Source organism: Triticum aestivum, chromosome 1B, assembly GCF_018294505.1.
Source record: "Triticum aestivum cultivar Chinese Spring chromosome 1B, IWGSC CS RefSeq v2.1, whole genome shotgun sequence".
Classification (NCBI taxonomy): domain Eukaryota; kingdom Viridiplantae; phylum Streptophyta; class Magnoliopsida; order Poales; family Poaceae; genus Triticum; species Triticum aestivum.
This window is the reverse complement of record NC_057795.1, coordinates 450,027,872-450,041,358: the sequence shown is the minus strand read 5'-3', so window position 1 is coordinate 450,041,358 and position 13,487 is coordinate 450,027,872. Positions and strand designations below refer to the sequence as shown.

The 13,487-nt window shown below is 46.0% G+C and overlaps 1 protein-coding gene across 2 annotated transcripts; it reads left to right on the top strand.

Annotated features, from left to right (window-relative positions):
- Positions 1–9,046: 9,046 nt before the first annotated feature.
- On the top strand, positions 9,047–13,142 carry LOC123092488 (cation/H(+) antiporter 20). 2 transcript variants are annotated; one of them, XM_044514285.1, is made up of 3 exons: positions 9,047–9,309; positions 11,583–12,605; positions 12,696–13,142. In XM_044514285.1, exons 1-3 carry the CDS (start codon positions 9,163–9,165, stop codon positions 12,855–12,857), a joined length of 1,332 nt encoding a protein of 443 aa, XP_044370220.1. In that variant the 5' UTR covers positions 9,047–9,162; the 3' UTR covers positions 12,858–13,142. The 2 variants fall into 2 exon arrangements, with proteins under 2 accessions (XP_044370220.1, XP_044370213.1); XM_044514278.1 differs by having other exon boundaries at positions 9,047–9,327.
- Positions 13,143–13,487: the final 345 nt, after the last annotated feature.

The window sequence follows — 13,487 nt, the reverse complement described above, 5'->3', positions numbered from 1 at the left end:
CTCTGATTCATCCCCGATGAATCAGACCTGACTCAACTCTAAGCAGTAGCAGGCATGACAAACAAACATGAATGAGTAGGCACAACAGGGCTCAAACAACTCCTACTCATGCTAGTGGGTTTCATCTATTTACTGTGGCAATGACAGGTCATGCAAAGGATAAAGGGGTTCAGCTACCGCAGCAAGTAACAGATGAATCGGTGTTGTCCTAATGCATTAAAAGAGAGCAGGAGCGAGAGAGTAGGATTGTATCGGAATGAACAAGGGGGTTTTGCTTGCCTGGCACTTCTGAAGATAACATTGAGTCTTCATCAGTGTCAACGATCACAGCGTCGGACATCGTCTACCGAGAGGGGACAAACACCGGTAACTGAGAAAGAACACAATCAATGCAATGCTACAATATGATGCATGATCATGACATGGCAATATGCTGTGATTTGAGCTAATGCACCTAGCTATGATTTAAATGAAGTTGGTTTGAATACATGATTCAAATTCCAACTCCATATATGATTATTTAAATGCCCTTTATTCGTTTTGTACTAAACAGAGGACAAACATTGTTCAAACATGCATGAAAATGGTACAGATGGATTCCTTGAATTTTTCTGATAATTTTTCATATATAATTTGTTTGATTTGGAGCTGTGGTTGATTTTCTATGATTTTTAGAAGTTTACATAATTTTCTGGAATTTATAAAGCATTTAATAATTATCTAAATTCCAGAAAGGAATTATTGCGTCAGCACTAGGTCATGCTGACCTCAGCATAGTCAACAGGGGCTGGTCCGGGTCAAACCTGACCAGTGGGGCCCACTGGTCAGGGACAGGGGGTTAACAGGGGTTTATTCAGTTTAATTAAAAGATTAGGGGGGGGGGGGGTTGGGCCCACTGGTCAGCGTCTAATAACTAACTAATATTTAGTTTAACATTAATCCTAGCCTAATTAGCCGGGCGGGCCCGCAGGTCAGTGAGAGTGGGGGAGGTCAAACCTGGCAGTGGGTCAACCCACGCCGGTCAGCGGGTCAGCGGGCGCCGGCGTTTAGCCGCCGGCGAGTCCAGACGCGGCGGAGGGCTCGGAAATGGCCTACAGAGCGCCGTTTGGCGCGCGGAGCACGACTACGGGATGCGGACGCTCGTCCGCATCCAACCAGGGTGGTGGCGCGGCCGGGGAGTGGCCGGAGAGTGGTCGGCGACGACCTTTAGCGGCGGCCGGAGTTCGGCGAGGTGCGGCGTTGCGGCTAGGGCTCACAGGCGAGGGGTCTGAGCAAGGCAGCGACGAGGGGAGGCGCTCCGGAGCACGCCTATTGCAGGGGAGTAACGAGCGGAGCACGAGGAGCGCGCGAGCTGCGGCCATGGCGGAGCAGAGCTTCGGCCGGAGGTGGAGCCGTGGCTAGGGAGCGTGGAGAGGCCGGGGAAGAGGGGTAATCGACGTAGGAGCTCACAGTGATCACGATGGGATGCTCGGCGAGGTCGGGGACGGCCCGGAGCCGACGAATTCGTCGATGGCGACCGGCGGGTCCGAAGAGGGGAAGAACGGCGGGGCGGCGCCTCGGGGCTTCTCCGGTCGCGTGAGATGGCGGGGAGGGTGAGGATGGAGTGGCGGAGCTGGTGGGCTAGTTGGGGGAGCGAGGGAGGCCCTGTGGCCGAGCGATTGGTGGACGGCGGCGACGGCAGCTGTCGGGCGCGAGAGAGAGAGATCCAGGGGAGAGGGTGAGGACGGGGGAGAGAGTGGCGGGGCGTCGGAGCGATCCAGACGGCTCTCGCGGGTCTGTCCGCGGCGCCACGCAAGCTAGCAGGCAGGAGGTGGCACGGGCGCGTGTGTGCACACGGCGAGCACACGCTCGGTGCCCTCTGGCGCGGTGGAGACGACGACTGGCAGCGCCAGTCAGCTGGGCCAGTGCAGATGGGCCGCCAGGTAAGTGGCCCAGGTGACCCTCTCTCTCTGTGTCTTTTATTTTAATTACTGTTTTCTATTTTTCTGTAACTGTGAGGCTTTATTAAAAATACTTAGGCATCTCTAAAAATCCAGAAAATAATCAGGGGCTCTGTTTAGATTATTTCCAACAGCCCACACTTATTTTTAGAATTATTTGGGCATTTAAGATATTTACTAGCATTTAAATGCCCAAAAGCAAAGTACATATGATTTTATTCAGTGACCAAATATGTCATGGAAAAAATGTGCAACTCTCTGGTTATGGTTTCAAGCATTTTCCAGAAATGATGAACATTTTTGGAAGCCATTTGGATCACTGAAAAATATTTTTGGGTTGAACCTATTTGATTTCCATTTGGTACTAGGGTTTAGGCAATCCCCATTTCAAATTTCATTTGAATTTAAACATGATGCAGCAACCAAGCTAGTCCATGGCCAGGGTAAAGCTAGGGATGTGACAATGTATTCACACATGTACTAAGTTTCCGACTAATACAATTCTAGTATGAATAATAAACATTTATCATGATATAAGGAAATATAAATAACAACTTTATTATTGCCTCTAGGGCATATTTCCTTCAGTCTCCCACTAGCACTAGAGTCAATATCTAGATTACACAGTAATGATTCTAACACCCATGGAGTCTTGGTGCTGATCATGTTTTGCTCGTGAAAGAGGCTTTGTCAATGGGTCTGCAACATTCAGATCTGTATTATATTGCAAATCTCTATGTCTCCCTCCGCGTCTTGATGCCGGATGGAATTGAAGCGTCTATTGATGTGTTTGGTTCTCTTGTGAAATCTGGAATCCTTTGCTAAGGCAATTGCACCAGTATTGTCACAAAAGATTTTCATTGGACCCGATGCACTAGGTATGACACGTAGATCGGATATGAACTCCTTCGTGCAGACTCCTTCATTTGCTTCTTCCGAAGCAGCCATGTACTCCTCTTCACACATAGATCCCGCCACGACGCTCTGCTTGGAACTACACAAATAGACAGCTCCACCATTCAATATAAATACGTAGCCGGATTGCGACTTAGAGTCATCCGGATCAGTGTCAAAGCTTGCATCGACGTAACCATGTACAACGAGAACTTTGTCACCCCCATAAACGAGAAACATATCCTTAGTCCTTTTCAGGTATTTCAGGATGTTCTTGACCGTTGTCTAGTGCTCCACTCCTGGATTACTTTGGTACCTCCCTGTTATACTTATAGCAAGGCACACATAAGGTCTGGTACACAACATTGCATACATGATGGAACCTATGGCTGAAGCATAGGGAATGACTTCCATTTTCTTCCGAAGTGGTCGGGCATTGAGTCTGACTCAACTTCACACCTTGTAACACAGGCAAGAACCCTTTCTTTGACTGGTCCATTTTGAACTTCTTCAAAAAATTACCAAGGTATGTGCTTTGTCAAAGTCCAATTAAGTGTCTTGATCTATCTCTATAGATCTTGATGCCTAACATGTAAGCAGCTTCACCGAGGTCTTTCATTGAAAAACTCTTATTCAAGTATCTTTTATGCTATCCATAAATTTTGTATCATTTCCAATCAACAATATGTCATCCACATATAATATTAGAAATTCTACAGAGCTCCCACTCACTTTCTTGTAAATACATGCTTCTCCAAAAGTCTGTATAAAACCATATGCTTTGATCACACTATCAAAGTGTTTATTCCAACTCCGAGAGGCTTGTACCAGTCCATAAATGGATCGCTGGAGCTTGCACACTTTGTTAGCACCCTTTGGATCAACAAAACCTTTTGGTTGCATCATATACAACTCTTCTTCCATAAATCCATTCAGGAATACAGTTTTGACATCCATCTGCCAAATTTCGTAATCATAAAATGCAGCAACTGCTAACATGATTCGGACAAACTTAAGCATCGCTACGGGTGAGAAAGTCTCATCATAGTCAACTCCTTGAACTTGTCGAAAACCTTTCACAACAAGTCGAGCTTTGTAGACAGTAACATTACAGTCAGCGTCAGTCTTCTTCTTGAAGATCCATTTATTTTCTATGGCTTGCCGATCATCGGGCAAATCCACCAAAGTCCACACTTTGTTCTCATACATGGATCCCATCTCAGATTTCATGGCCTCAAGCTATTTCGCGGAATCTGGGCTCATAATCGCTTCCTCATAGTTTGTAGGTTCATCATAGTCTAGTAACATGACTTCTAGAATAGGATTACCATACCATTCTGGTGCGGACCATACTCTGGAAGACCTACAAGGTTCTATAGTGACATGATCTTAAGTTTCATGATCACCATCATTAGCTTCCTCACTAATTGGTGTCGGAATCACTGGAACTGATTTCTGTGATGAACTACTTTCCAATTCGGGAGAAGGTACAATTACCTCATCAAGCTGTACTTTCCTCCCACTCACTTCTTTCAAGAGAAACTCCTTCTCTAGAAAGGATCCATTCTTAGCAACGAATATTTTGCCTTCGGATCTGTGATAGAAGGTGTACCCAACAGTTTCCTTTGGGTATCTATGAAGACACACTTCTCCAATTTGGGTTTGAGCTTATCAGGTTGAAGCTTTTTCACATAAGCATCGCGGCTCCAAACTTTGAGAAACGACAACTTTGGTTTCTTGTCAAACCACAGTTCATAAGGCGTCGTGTCAACGGATTTTGATGGTGCCCTATTTAACGTGAATGTAGCCGTCTCTAAAGCATAAACCCAAAATGATAGCGGTAAGTCAGTAAGAGACATCATAGATCGCACCATATCCAATAAAGTACGGTTATGATGTTCGGACACACCATTACGTTGTGGTGTTCCAGGTGGCGTTAGTTGTGAAACTATTCCACATTGTTTCAAATGAAGACCAAACTAGTAACTCAAATATTCTCCTCCGCGATCAGATCGCAGAAACTTTATTTTCTTGTTACGATGGTTTTCCAATTCACTCTGAAATTCTTTGAACTTTTCAAACGTTTTAGACTTATGCTTCATTAAGTAGATATACCCATATCTGGTCAAATCATCTGTGAAGGTAAGAAAATAACGATACCTGCCATGAGCCACAACTCTCATTGGACCACATACATCGGTATGTATTATATCCAATAAGTCAGTACCTTGTTTCATTGTTCCAGAGAACGGAGTTTTAGTCATCTAGCCCTTGAGGCATGGTTTGCAAGCACCAAGTGATTCATAATCAAGTGATTCCAAAAGCCTTTATAGCTTGGTGGCATATTTCCTTCACATTCCTTGTTGTCGCCCTTCCTTGAGCTCCAGCACACCTGTGTTTGCTGCAATGCCTAGAGCGGGGGAGTCGGCGTATGTCGACCCGGACATGGAGATGCTCGACATCATCCATGATGGATGCGCGGGAGAAGGAGGGGGCTATGAGGATGGCCAGGTGGAAGACTCGGATCCCACCTAGCCTGGCAACTACCAACAGCAGCAGCCCTACAACTCAGACGACCACGCAACAGTCCTACACATAGATCGGTGATGGCACACAGTAACAACATCATTGGGCCGCTGGACAGCAGCAACCAGAGGGGGGGAGGAGGAGGACAGCGAGGACGATGATCCAGACAATACAGTTGGCGATCCGAAGAAGAAGGGTAAAGGAGAAAGTTTCAACGTGTAGGAGGACGAGTTGTTGTGCGACACATGGTTGACCACTAGCATTGATCCGATCCATGGCACGAAGCAAAAGGGCACAACCTTTTGGAGGAATATTCAGATATGGTTCCATGAACACAAGCATTTTGTGCCCTACTCCAACGCGGTGATCCGCAGCCGTGAATGGAAGTCCCTCAATCATCAATAGTACACCATCCAAGAGACCATGTCCAAGTATTGCGGGCATTTGAATGTGGACTCTTTGGATGCCGACGCAAGGATCATCGTGCACCCGTTCGCTACCAGATGTTGCAGCAGCAGAAAGATCTATTGGCGGCGGCGGACGGTGAGGACGCGACGGAGGCGTATGCAGACGCGGAGGCGGAGGCTGCCTACGCTGCGGTGACGGCACCACCTTGATCGGGGAGCAAACGGGTGGGATTGCCGGTTCGGCAGGGCAGAAATAAACGGACTGCCGACTGATGTTCTTTTGGATTCAGGCATGTAAAAACTAAGCACACTTGCCTCTTTTTGGTTGTGATCGGACATGTGATTCGACGCGCTTTGTGGATCAAAGTACATTTTAATTTGGATTTACTGACGGATATATACAAGATATCGTTGGATGACGGCTTTCCGCATCCGTCTCCGCGGACTGGCCCCCCTTGTCCGTGGATAGATGCGGGAGAAAATTTGCGAGACACCATTGGAGATGCCCTTAGTAGGCATTCTACATGCATTTGTGTGTGTGTGTATTGTGAACCATCTGACAAGTTAGAACGAGGTGCTAGTCTACCACAGTCAGATCAAGCAATCCAGTAATATGACATGTCGGACCACCAAAGCCCTCCGGCAAACATCTTACTCTGATCCATTTAGTACAAAGTTATGCTAAATCAGTGACAATTAATATGGATTGAAGGGAGTACTTTTCTTTTTCTGGTGAGAACACAAACAAATTAATTAGTTTTGGCACCTCTGCTTCTCAGCTCTTCAACAACATGTAATTTTTGACTATAAATAAACCATTGCCGACATGGCGCTATGGCACTAGTGATGAGTGTTGACTTGATCAATCTTAAGCTCCGTGAATCCAATGCTTAGTTAATCATTGGATGACATGGCATTGTTGGTGCTTGCGTGTGGGCTAGCATTCTGCTGAGGCTCATTCGCTCTCCACTAGCCCAATGACAAGTCAGAATGAGGTGGCAGTCTACCACTATCAGACCACCCAATCCAGCAATGACATGTCAGACCACCAAAGCGCTCCCACAAACAACTTAATCAGTCCTGGCAGCATATCTCGGTGGTGCAAACCTTCCAATCAATCTCCCAGACAGATCCTCGGAAATGTTTTCGTCGATCATGGCCTCCAACCAGTCCCAAGCTTAGCTCGTTAAACTAAACTCTAATCTAGTCGACATCCAGTGGTCAGCTGGGGAGCGCACTGAGCTGCTGTGCCAATCAGGCCGCTCCAACCTCGTGTGATCATGCATGCCATCAGATACACTCCAGACTGATAGCTGCTCGACCACTCTGCTACCTGCGTGCTGCCTTTTTCAGACGTGCACGCACAATCGGCGTCACCGTGTTGATCTGTAAGCTTGGATGGAGCTGTGCCGTCCTCGTCCACATGCTCGATCAGCTGGATTGGGTTCTGGAACGTCTCGGAGAAAGGAATGTCGAAGTCGCATGGCTCGTAGAGTCGCCACTCACCACCTTTGCCCGCTCCGTTAGTGGGAGCGGGTGGCAGGACTTCTCCGGCACCCTGCCGACCTTGCTCACTTGATGCATGTGCGGTGTATGTCTACTGTTTCTCTCCTGGGTGGTGGCATGATTTGTGAACCATATGCCATGCATGTGTATGTTTCCCCGATAGGCAGGCATCAGTTTGTGCGCGTGCATTTTATGTGGCCTCGCTATCTGTATGTGCGCATTTTTTGTCAATGCCGAAGTATCAAAATCCAGATAATGTTATAGGTACATAGATCTGGAGATGGTCGTATCGGTTTGGACATAGCCATGGTATTGTCAAAGTAGTTTTCAAGAAAAAAAAATGCTAAGCTCCTGAGTTTAAACAAGGTTGCTCCATCAAGGTGGAGGCCCGGAGGCATCATCCATCTTTGCTCATGGCGTGCTCGTGGTGGATGCAGGAGGGAGAAGATTTCATAACCCCTAAGAAACTGGATGTAATTTTCTTTTTTCTGTAAGATGTGTTTGTAAAGACTTTATGTTACTTAAGATGTGATCTTAGGCTTTTTCAAAAAAAAAAAATACAGGCATGTGTCTTTATTGTGGTAGGCTTAGCGGTTCTACTTTGAGAGATCAATATCTGTTAGAAGATGCTCGTCAACTCTCAAACACCGTTTATAATGTTCATTGCAACTTGATTTGGCTAACATGGCATTTACGTGTCAATTTGTTTCGCTGATGTAATATTCATGTGAAAATAAACCTATGTTGTCCAAATTTTAGGTAAAAATGAAAATAAATAAAATAGCTAAAGTGGATACAAAAGGAAAAAGGTGAGAAAAGAAAGACTATATTAGAGGGGGGACATTCAAATTTATAAATTTAAATATTTAATTTATTTAAATACAACATGGGAAAGATATATTTCCTCCGTCCTAAAATAAGTGTCTCTGGTTTTGTACAACTTTGTAGGGAGTATTACTTATAGTCATAAAATATTGAGAAAATGGAGGAAATTAAACTAGAAGTTAAACAATTTTCCAAGCCCCCCTTTTCAATTTTTCTAATATTTTTGTCATGATTTGCATTTATTATTATCACTATTATTGTTTTACAATTCCAATTATGTTTTCAAATTTTTCTATTATTAACTGAATTTCCCCATATTATAAAATGTATAGTTGGCCACTAAGTAACAGGTAGCAAAATTTTGATATTCTAAAAATACTTCTTGATATCGTATGCACAATATTTTTCTTTCAAGTTTCCAAATCTAGTACCGGAGATCAAACTTTCTTGTGCTGAAACCTGCCCACCGGGTTCAAGTCCTAAAATTGGCACGTATGGTCACATTTTTCTGGAGTTATTTCAGATGTCAACTACGAGACACCTATGGCGACTTCGTAAATCCTAAGATATGCCGGCTCATCTCTAGGAGGTGCTCATAGGGGTAGGACTTATGTGCGTGTGTTCATAGAAGTGAGTGTGTGTATATGATCACCTGTGTCTTTACTGTTTTCTAGAAGAAGAAGAAGAAGAAAAGATTGAGAGTTGACCTGAAATATATCTAAAGCTCTGTTTCAACAGAGGGAAGTATCGAATTTTCATTCATGTACAGGAGTTGTTGAGCATTCCCCACGTCCGTTCAAATGTACACCCCATTTCCCCGCTTGATAATGATAGAGAAGGCCACTAAGCTAATGAATCATCAGGCACACGGGTAGCTAGCCAGGTTGCTTGTCGATCCGCGCCTATAAATTGGGTGTGCATTTCAGTACGAGGCACAGCCACCAGCACATGCATGCATGCACACACATAGGCGCATCAAGATTACCATCCCAGCCGCTCTTCTGTGAGGGAGCATATCCCAGCCGTTGGGTGCGTGCAGTACTAGCTAGCAGTAGAGCTTAAGCATGGCCGTGAAGATGGCATCGGACGGCATGTGGCAGGGCGAGAACCCTCTGGACTTCGCGCTGCCGCTCCTGGCGGTGCAGATAGCCGTCGTGCTCGTCGTCACGCAGGGCCTCGCCTTCGCCTTCAAGCCCCTACGCCAGCCTAGGGTCATTGCCGAGATCCTGGTATTCCTATGCGTATATATGCTCTTTCAACTTTTCTTTTATGTGGGTGATATATATGGCGGAGAATATAATAACTAGAGTCCTGGATCACAGTCCCTACTAAATTTTTGAGCTAAATCAACGACACTTATTTTGAGACGGGGGAGTACATGGCTTGATGTCGGTTGCAGCGGTATATATGCTCGTGAAAAGAGGGTCATTAACGCTAACTAGCAATTGTGTACATACAATATAATACATTTTGGGCAATATGTACAGCATATTAAATTGTATACTATTGTTTGGAAAAGGTTTCCACGTAGGCATGCTAATAGTATATGGAAATTGCAAAAAAAATGAGAAAAAGTGGGAAACCAGATTTACTATGCAAGTACTCATTATTGTAGATACTATAGTTCTTCTCTTTTTGCCGCGGTGATAATAATAGATTTTGATTAGGGAGTAGGAAATTATCAAAGAAGAGGGATTAAGGGGTAAGGTTCCAGCTAAAAACGTTTGGCTCAGCCTGTACAGTAATTATTATGAATGGCTAAGATTGCTTCATTGGATCAAGCACTAACTCAGTAATTTTTTATACGTGTGTGTGTGTGTGTGTATATATATATATATATATATATATATATAATTGCCAACATGCGGCGTGGTGAGCAATCTCCAAATCATTGCAGAGGAGAAGATGTTGGCGATCAATTCAGTTATTCAGACCATCATCTGAAAATGACAGGCAAAAAAATGACCGCCCAGTAATGCTGCACAATTGGTGCATATACTGTTGCATGTTGGCTAACACATCAAGAATTGTCGACTCCCGCGACGTGACGTTGTCAACCCGTTCTGCTGCCCTGCTTGACATGCGTTTGACATCACACGATCCTGTGCACTAAAAGAGAACCACTAAGAATTTACTAGACGCGTTTCCTAGACCTAGAATAGGCACGAGTCATATATCATGGAAGGATCCTGGACACATTTGAGATGCTAGACTACAGACTCAACTTTTTCTTTCCTGGCAAAAAAATAAAAAAGGTTCGACCTTTTTCTGGTAGCTTTGCAATGCTGAGTGCTGGAGTATAATGTCCGGCCCTCTCATATAGTTTGAATTTTTGGGTGAACTAGTTAATGTGTGCAGTTCTATACTGAGGTAAGCTCGAATTGGAATTCAAACAGTAATTGTTGGCTCCCAACCTCTACGTAGGTTTTTATTTTGATTTTTTAAATACATGTACCAATTTTGAAGAAATAAAAAAACATCTTATATGCCTATGTGCAAATACAATATGCATGAGCAAAAAGTAAAAATAAATAAATAACGGGTTTATTTGCAGGTTGCACAGAGAAACAAAATGTGATGAATATAAATTGTTTTTTTACTTTTGATTCTGTTGTCGGAGGTGCCTTTCAATTTCATTGACCTTGGTACTGCATTTCATAGATACCTTCGCTATTACAGTAACACAATTCTCCATTGAACCCATTGACCTAGGTACCGAGTCTGTTATGCGTACGTCTTTTCGAACTCTTTATTTGTTTGTGGACAACAAAAATGCAAACATGAGAAAAGGGGATCATTCCATTTTGAACACACCCATCTATCTCATCTGACCTCTCCGAATTCCCGAGTAACGAACCATGGGCTATAGATGGTTGGGACATATCATCATCCAAATATAAATTGTTAATGATACTACTACCCGGTCGTTGGTTATTTTAGAATTTTTTTTGCGAGTGAGTTATTTTTTATGAATACAATTAATTTTAGGAATAATTGTACTTATATACAGGCTACATTCAAACATATTTTCCCACTCCATCGTCTTTGTAGTGCATTCCAATATAGGGCGTGTGGCTGGGCCAAGCAGCCTAGTCCAGGGACTTTGGGGGAAAAAGTTTCTAGCCTGTATTTTAGTGGGTAACACATTTGGCACATAATTTAGAGGGTATTACATGATATTACCGAGTAGTTTTTTCTTTATCTAGACTAGAGGTTAATTCGGTGGTTGTACATTTTTGAAATTATGTGCAACTTTAGGATTAAGGGTTAGAGATATGCATTTTCCAAGTGCACATTTCTAGACCCAAAGTTGCACAAAATTTGTGCTTCTCGGCTAGGCTTGATGCTCGGTAGAAGTAACAAATACTGGTAATAATACTCCTAGATGCTTAGAAGTTCGACCAAAAAATGTATAAGCTTTTTTTAGATCGCTTGTAAATGTTTTTTAAAGAATTGCTTGTAAAAGCATGTCTTATTTGCGCAGGGCGGCATCTTGCTCGGACCTTCGGCCCTGGGCCGGTGGGGCCCCTTTCGCCGCACGATCTTCCCGGAGTGGAGCACCCCCGCGCTAGACACTGTGTCGGGCCTCGGCCTGCTCCTCTTCCTCTTCCTGGTCGGCCTCGAGCTCGACTTCCGCGCCGTTCGTCGCGTGGGACCCCGCAGCGTGGCCATCGCAGCCGCCGGCATCGTGCCTCCGCTGCTCGCCGCCGCCGGCATCGTGCCGCTCCTCGACCTCGCCATCCCGGCGCCCCGCCAAGCCTCATACCTCTCGCTGTGCGTGTTCCTCGGCGCGGCGCTCTCGGTGACCGCTCTCCCCGTGCTCGCCTGCATCCTCAAGGAACTCGGCCTCCTCGGAGTGCCCTTCGGCGAGACCGCCATGGCCGCCGCCGCGGTGAACGACGTCTTCGCGTGGACGCTCCTTGCTCTCGCTCTCGCCGTGTCCGGCGGTGGCCGCGAGCCGAAGGGACCCCCTCTCGCGCCGGTCTACATCCTCTCGTCGGGCGCCGTCTTCGTGGCGTTCACGTTCTTCGCGCTCCGCCCTCTCATGGCGCGGCTGGCGCGCCGCACAGGCCCCTGCAGCTCGGACAGCAACCTGACCTGCTCATGCGCCGTCGCGTGCGCGCTCCTAGCGGGCGCCGTGACCGACGCCATCGGCGTGCACCCCGTCTTCGGCGCGTTCGTGTTCGGGCTGGCCATGCCCCGTGAGGAGGGCTTCGCGGAGCGCATCGGCGAGAAGGTGGCGCCGCTGGTGTCCGGGCTGATGCTGCCGCTCTACTTCGCCACGAGCGGACTGCATACGAATGTGGACAACGTCCAGGGCGTGGCCGCGTGGGGGATGGTGGCGCTCGTGGTGGCCGTGGCCGTGGTGGGGAAGTTCGCCGGGACGTTCGCGGTGGCGGTCGCCGGGACAGGCATGGCCAGGCGCGAGGCGGCCGCCCTCGGCGTGGCCATGAGCGCCAAGGGGCTAGTGGAGCTCATCGTGCTCAACATCGGCAAGGAGAAGAAGGTGAGTACTACTACTTTGTATACACACGGACGTTGTAAATGTAATTATCAGTTGTTACGTACGGGGACTCACGGGCTCATGTGCGTGCAGGTGCTGGACGACACGACGTTCGCCATCTTCGTGATCATGGCACTGACAACCACGGTGATCGCGACGCCGCTCATGACGGCGCTCTACCGGCATCAGTCGACGGCCACCACGCCGGAGGTCGACGGGATGGAGCTCAAAGGAGGCGACGCTTGCCCGGCATAAACTCAGGGATTATCGATCGGTTATACTCCATACTTTGGCAGTGATACTCGCTGCGAAATATGCGCCTATGTGAATCGTCTGGTTTGTGTGTTCAACTGTTCATGCATGTACTGAAGTAGGAGAGCTACGAGGTCATGCAGGCAGGTGCTGCTCTGTTTTCTTCTTCCTGTTGTGGCTATCAGATATCCCTGAGCGATAGCCATGTGCCCTAGCACTACCAAGCTTCGCAATATCATTTTGGGTTTACCCACGTAATGTTATTAATTAACTCTGAATGTTATCACCCTTCGGTCTTGTTCCAATACCAGAAGGCTAGGACAGTGGCAAGTTGTGACATCTAAAGAACAAATGAATGACATAAGATTCAGGTAACATCATCACCCAAAAAAAAAACTGATTAGAGTGCATTTTCACCCGGAAGAGCTTTTCATCAGAGTGTTGATCAGGACATGTTTCTGCAACTATAAATTCATTTTACTCCCTCCGTCTCAGTTTACAAGTCCTACGCGTATACCTAGATTGTCAATTTTATCATCCTAATATAAACTATATAACACAAAAATTATGTCTTTTGAAAATAGAACATCTGAAATTTATATTGATATATTTTTTGTAATATATGACTTGTAT

Bases quoted from the DNA above. Each gene is read 5' to 3' on its own strand.
- LOC123092488 (XM_044514278.1), top strand. From the start codon at position 9,163: ATGGCCGTGAAGATGGCATCGGACGGCATGTGGCAGGGCGAGAACCCT. The intron at 9,328-11,582 runs GTATTCCTATGC...TTATTTGCGCAG, and splicing joins GGGTCATTGCCGAGATCCTG to GGCGGCATCTTGCTCGGACC. The intron at 12,606-12,695 runs GTGAGTACTACT...ATGTGCGTGCAG, and splicing joins ACATCGGCAAGGAGAAGAAG to GTGCTGGACGACACGACGTT.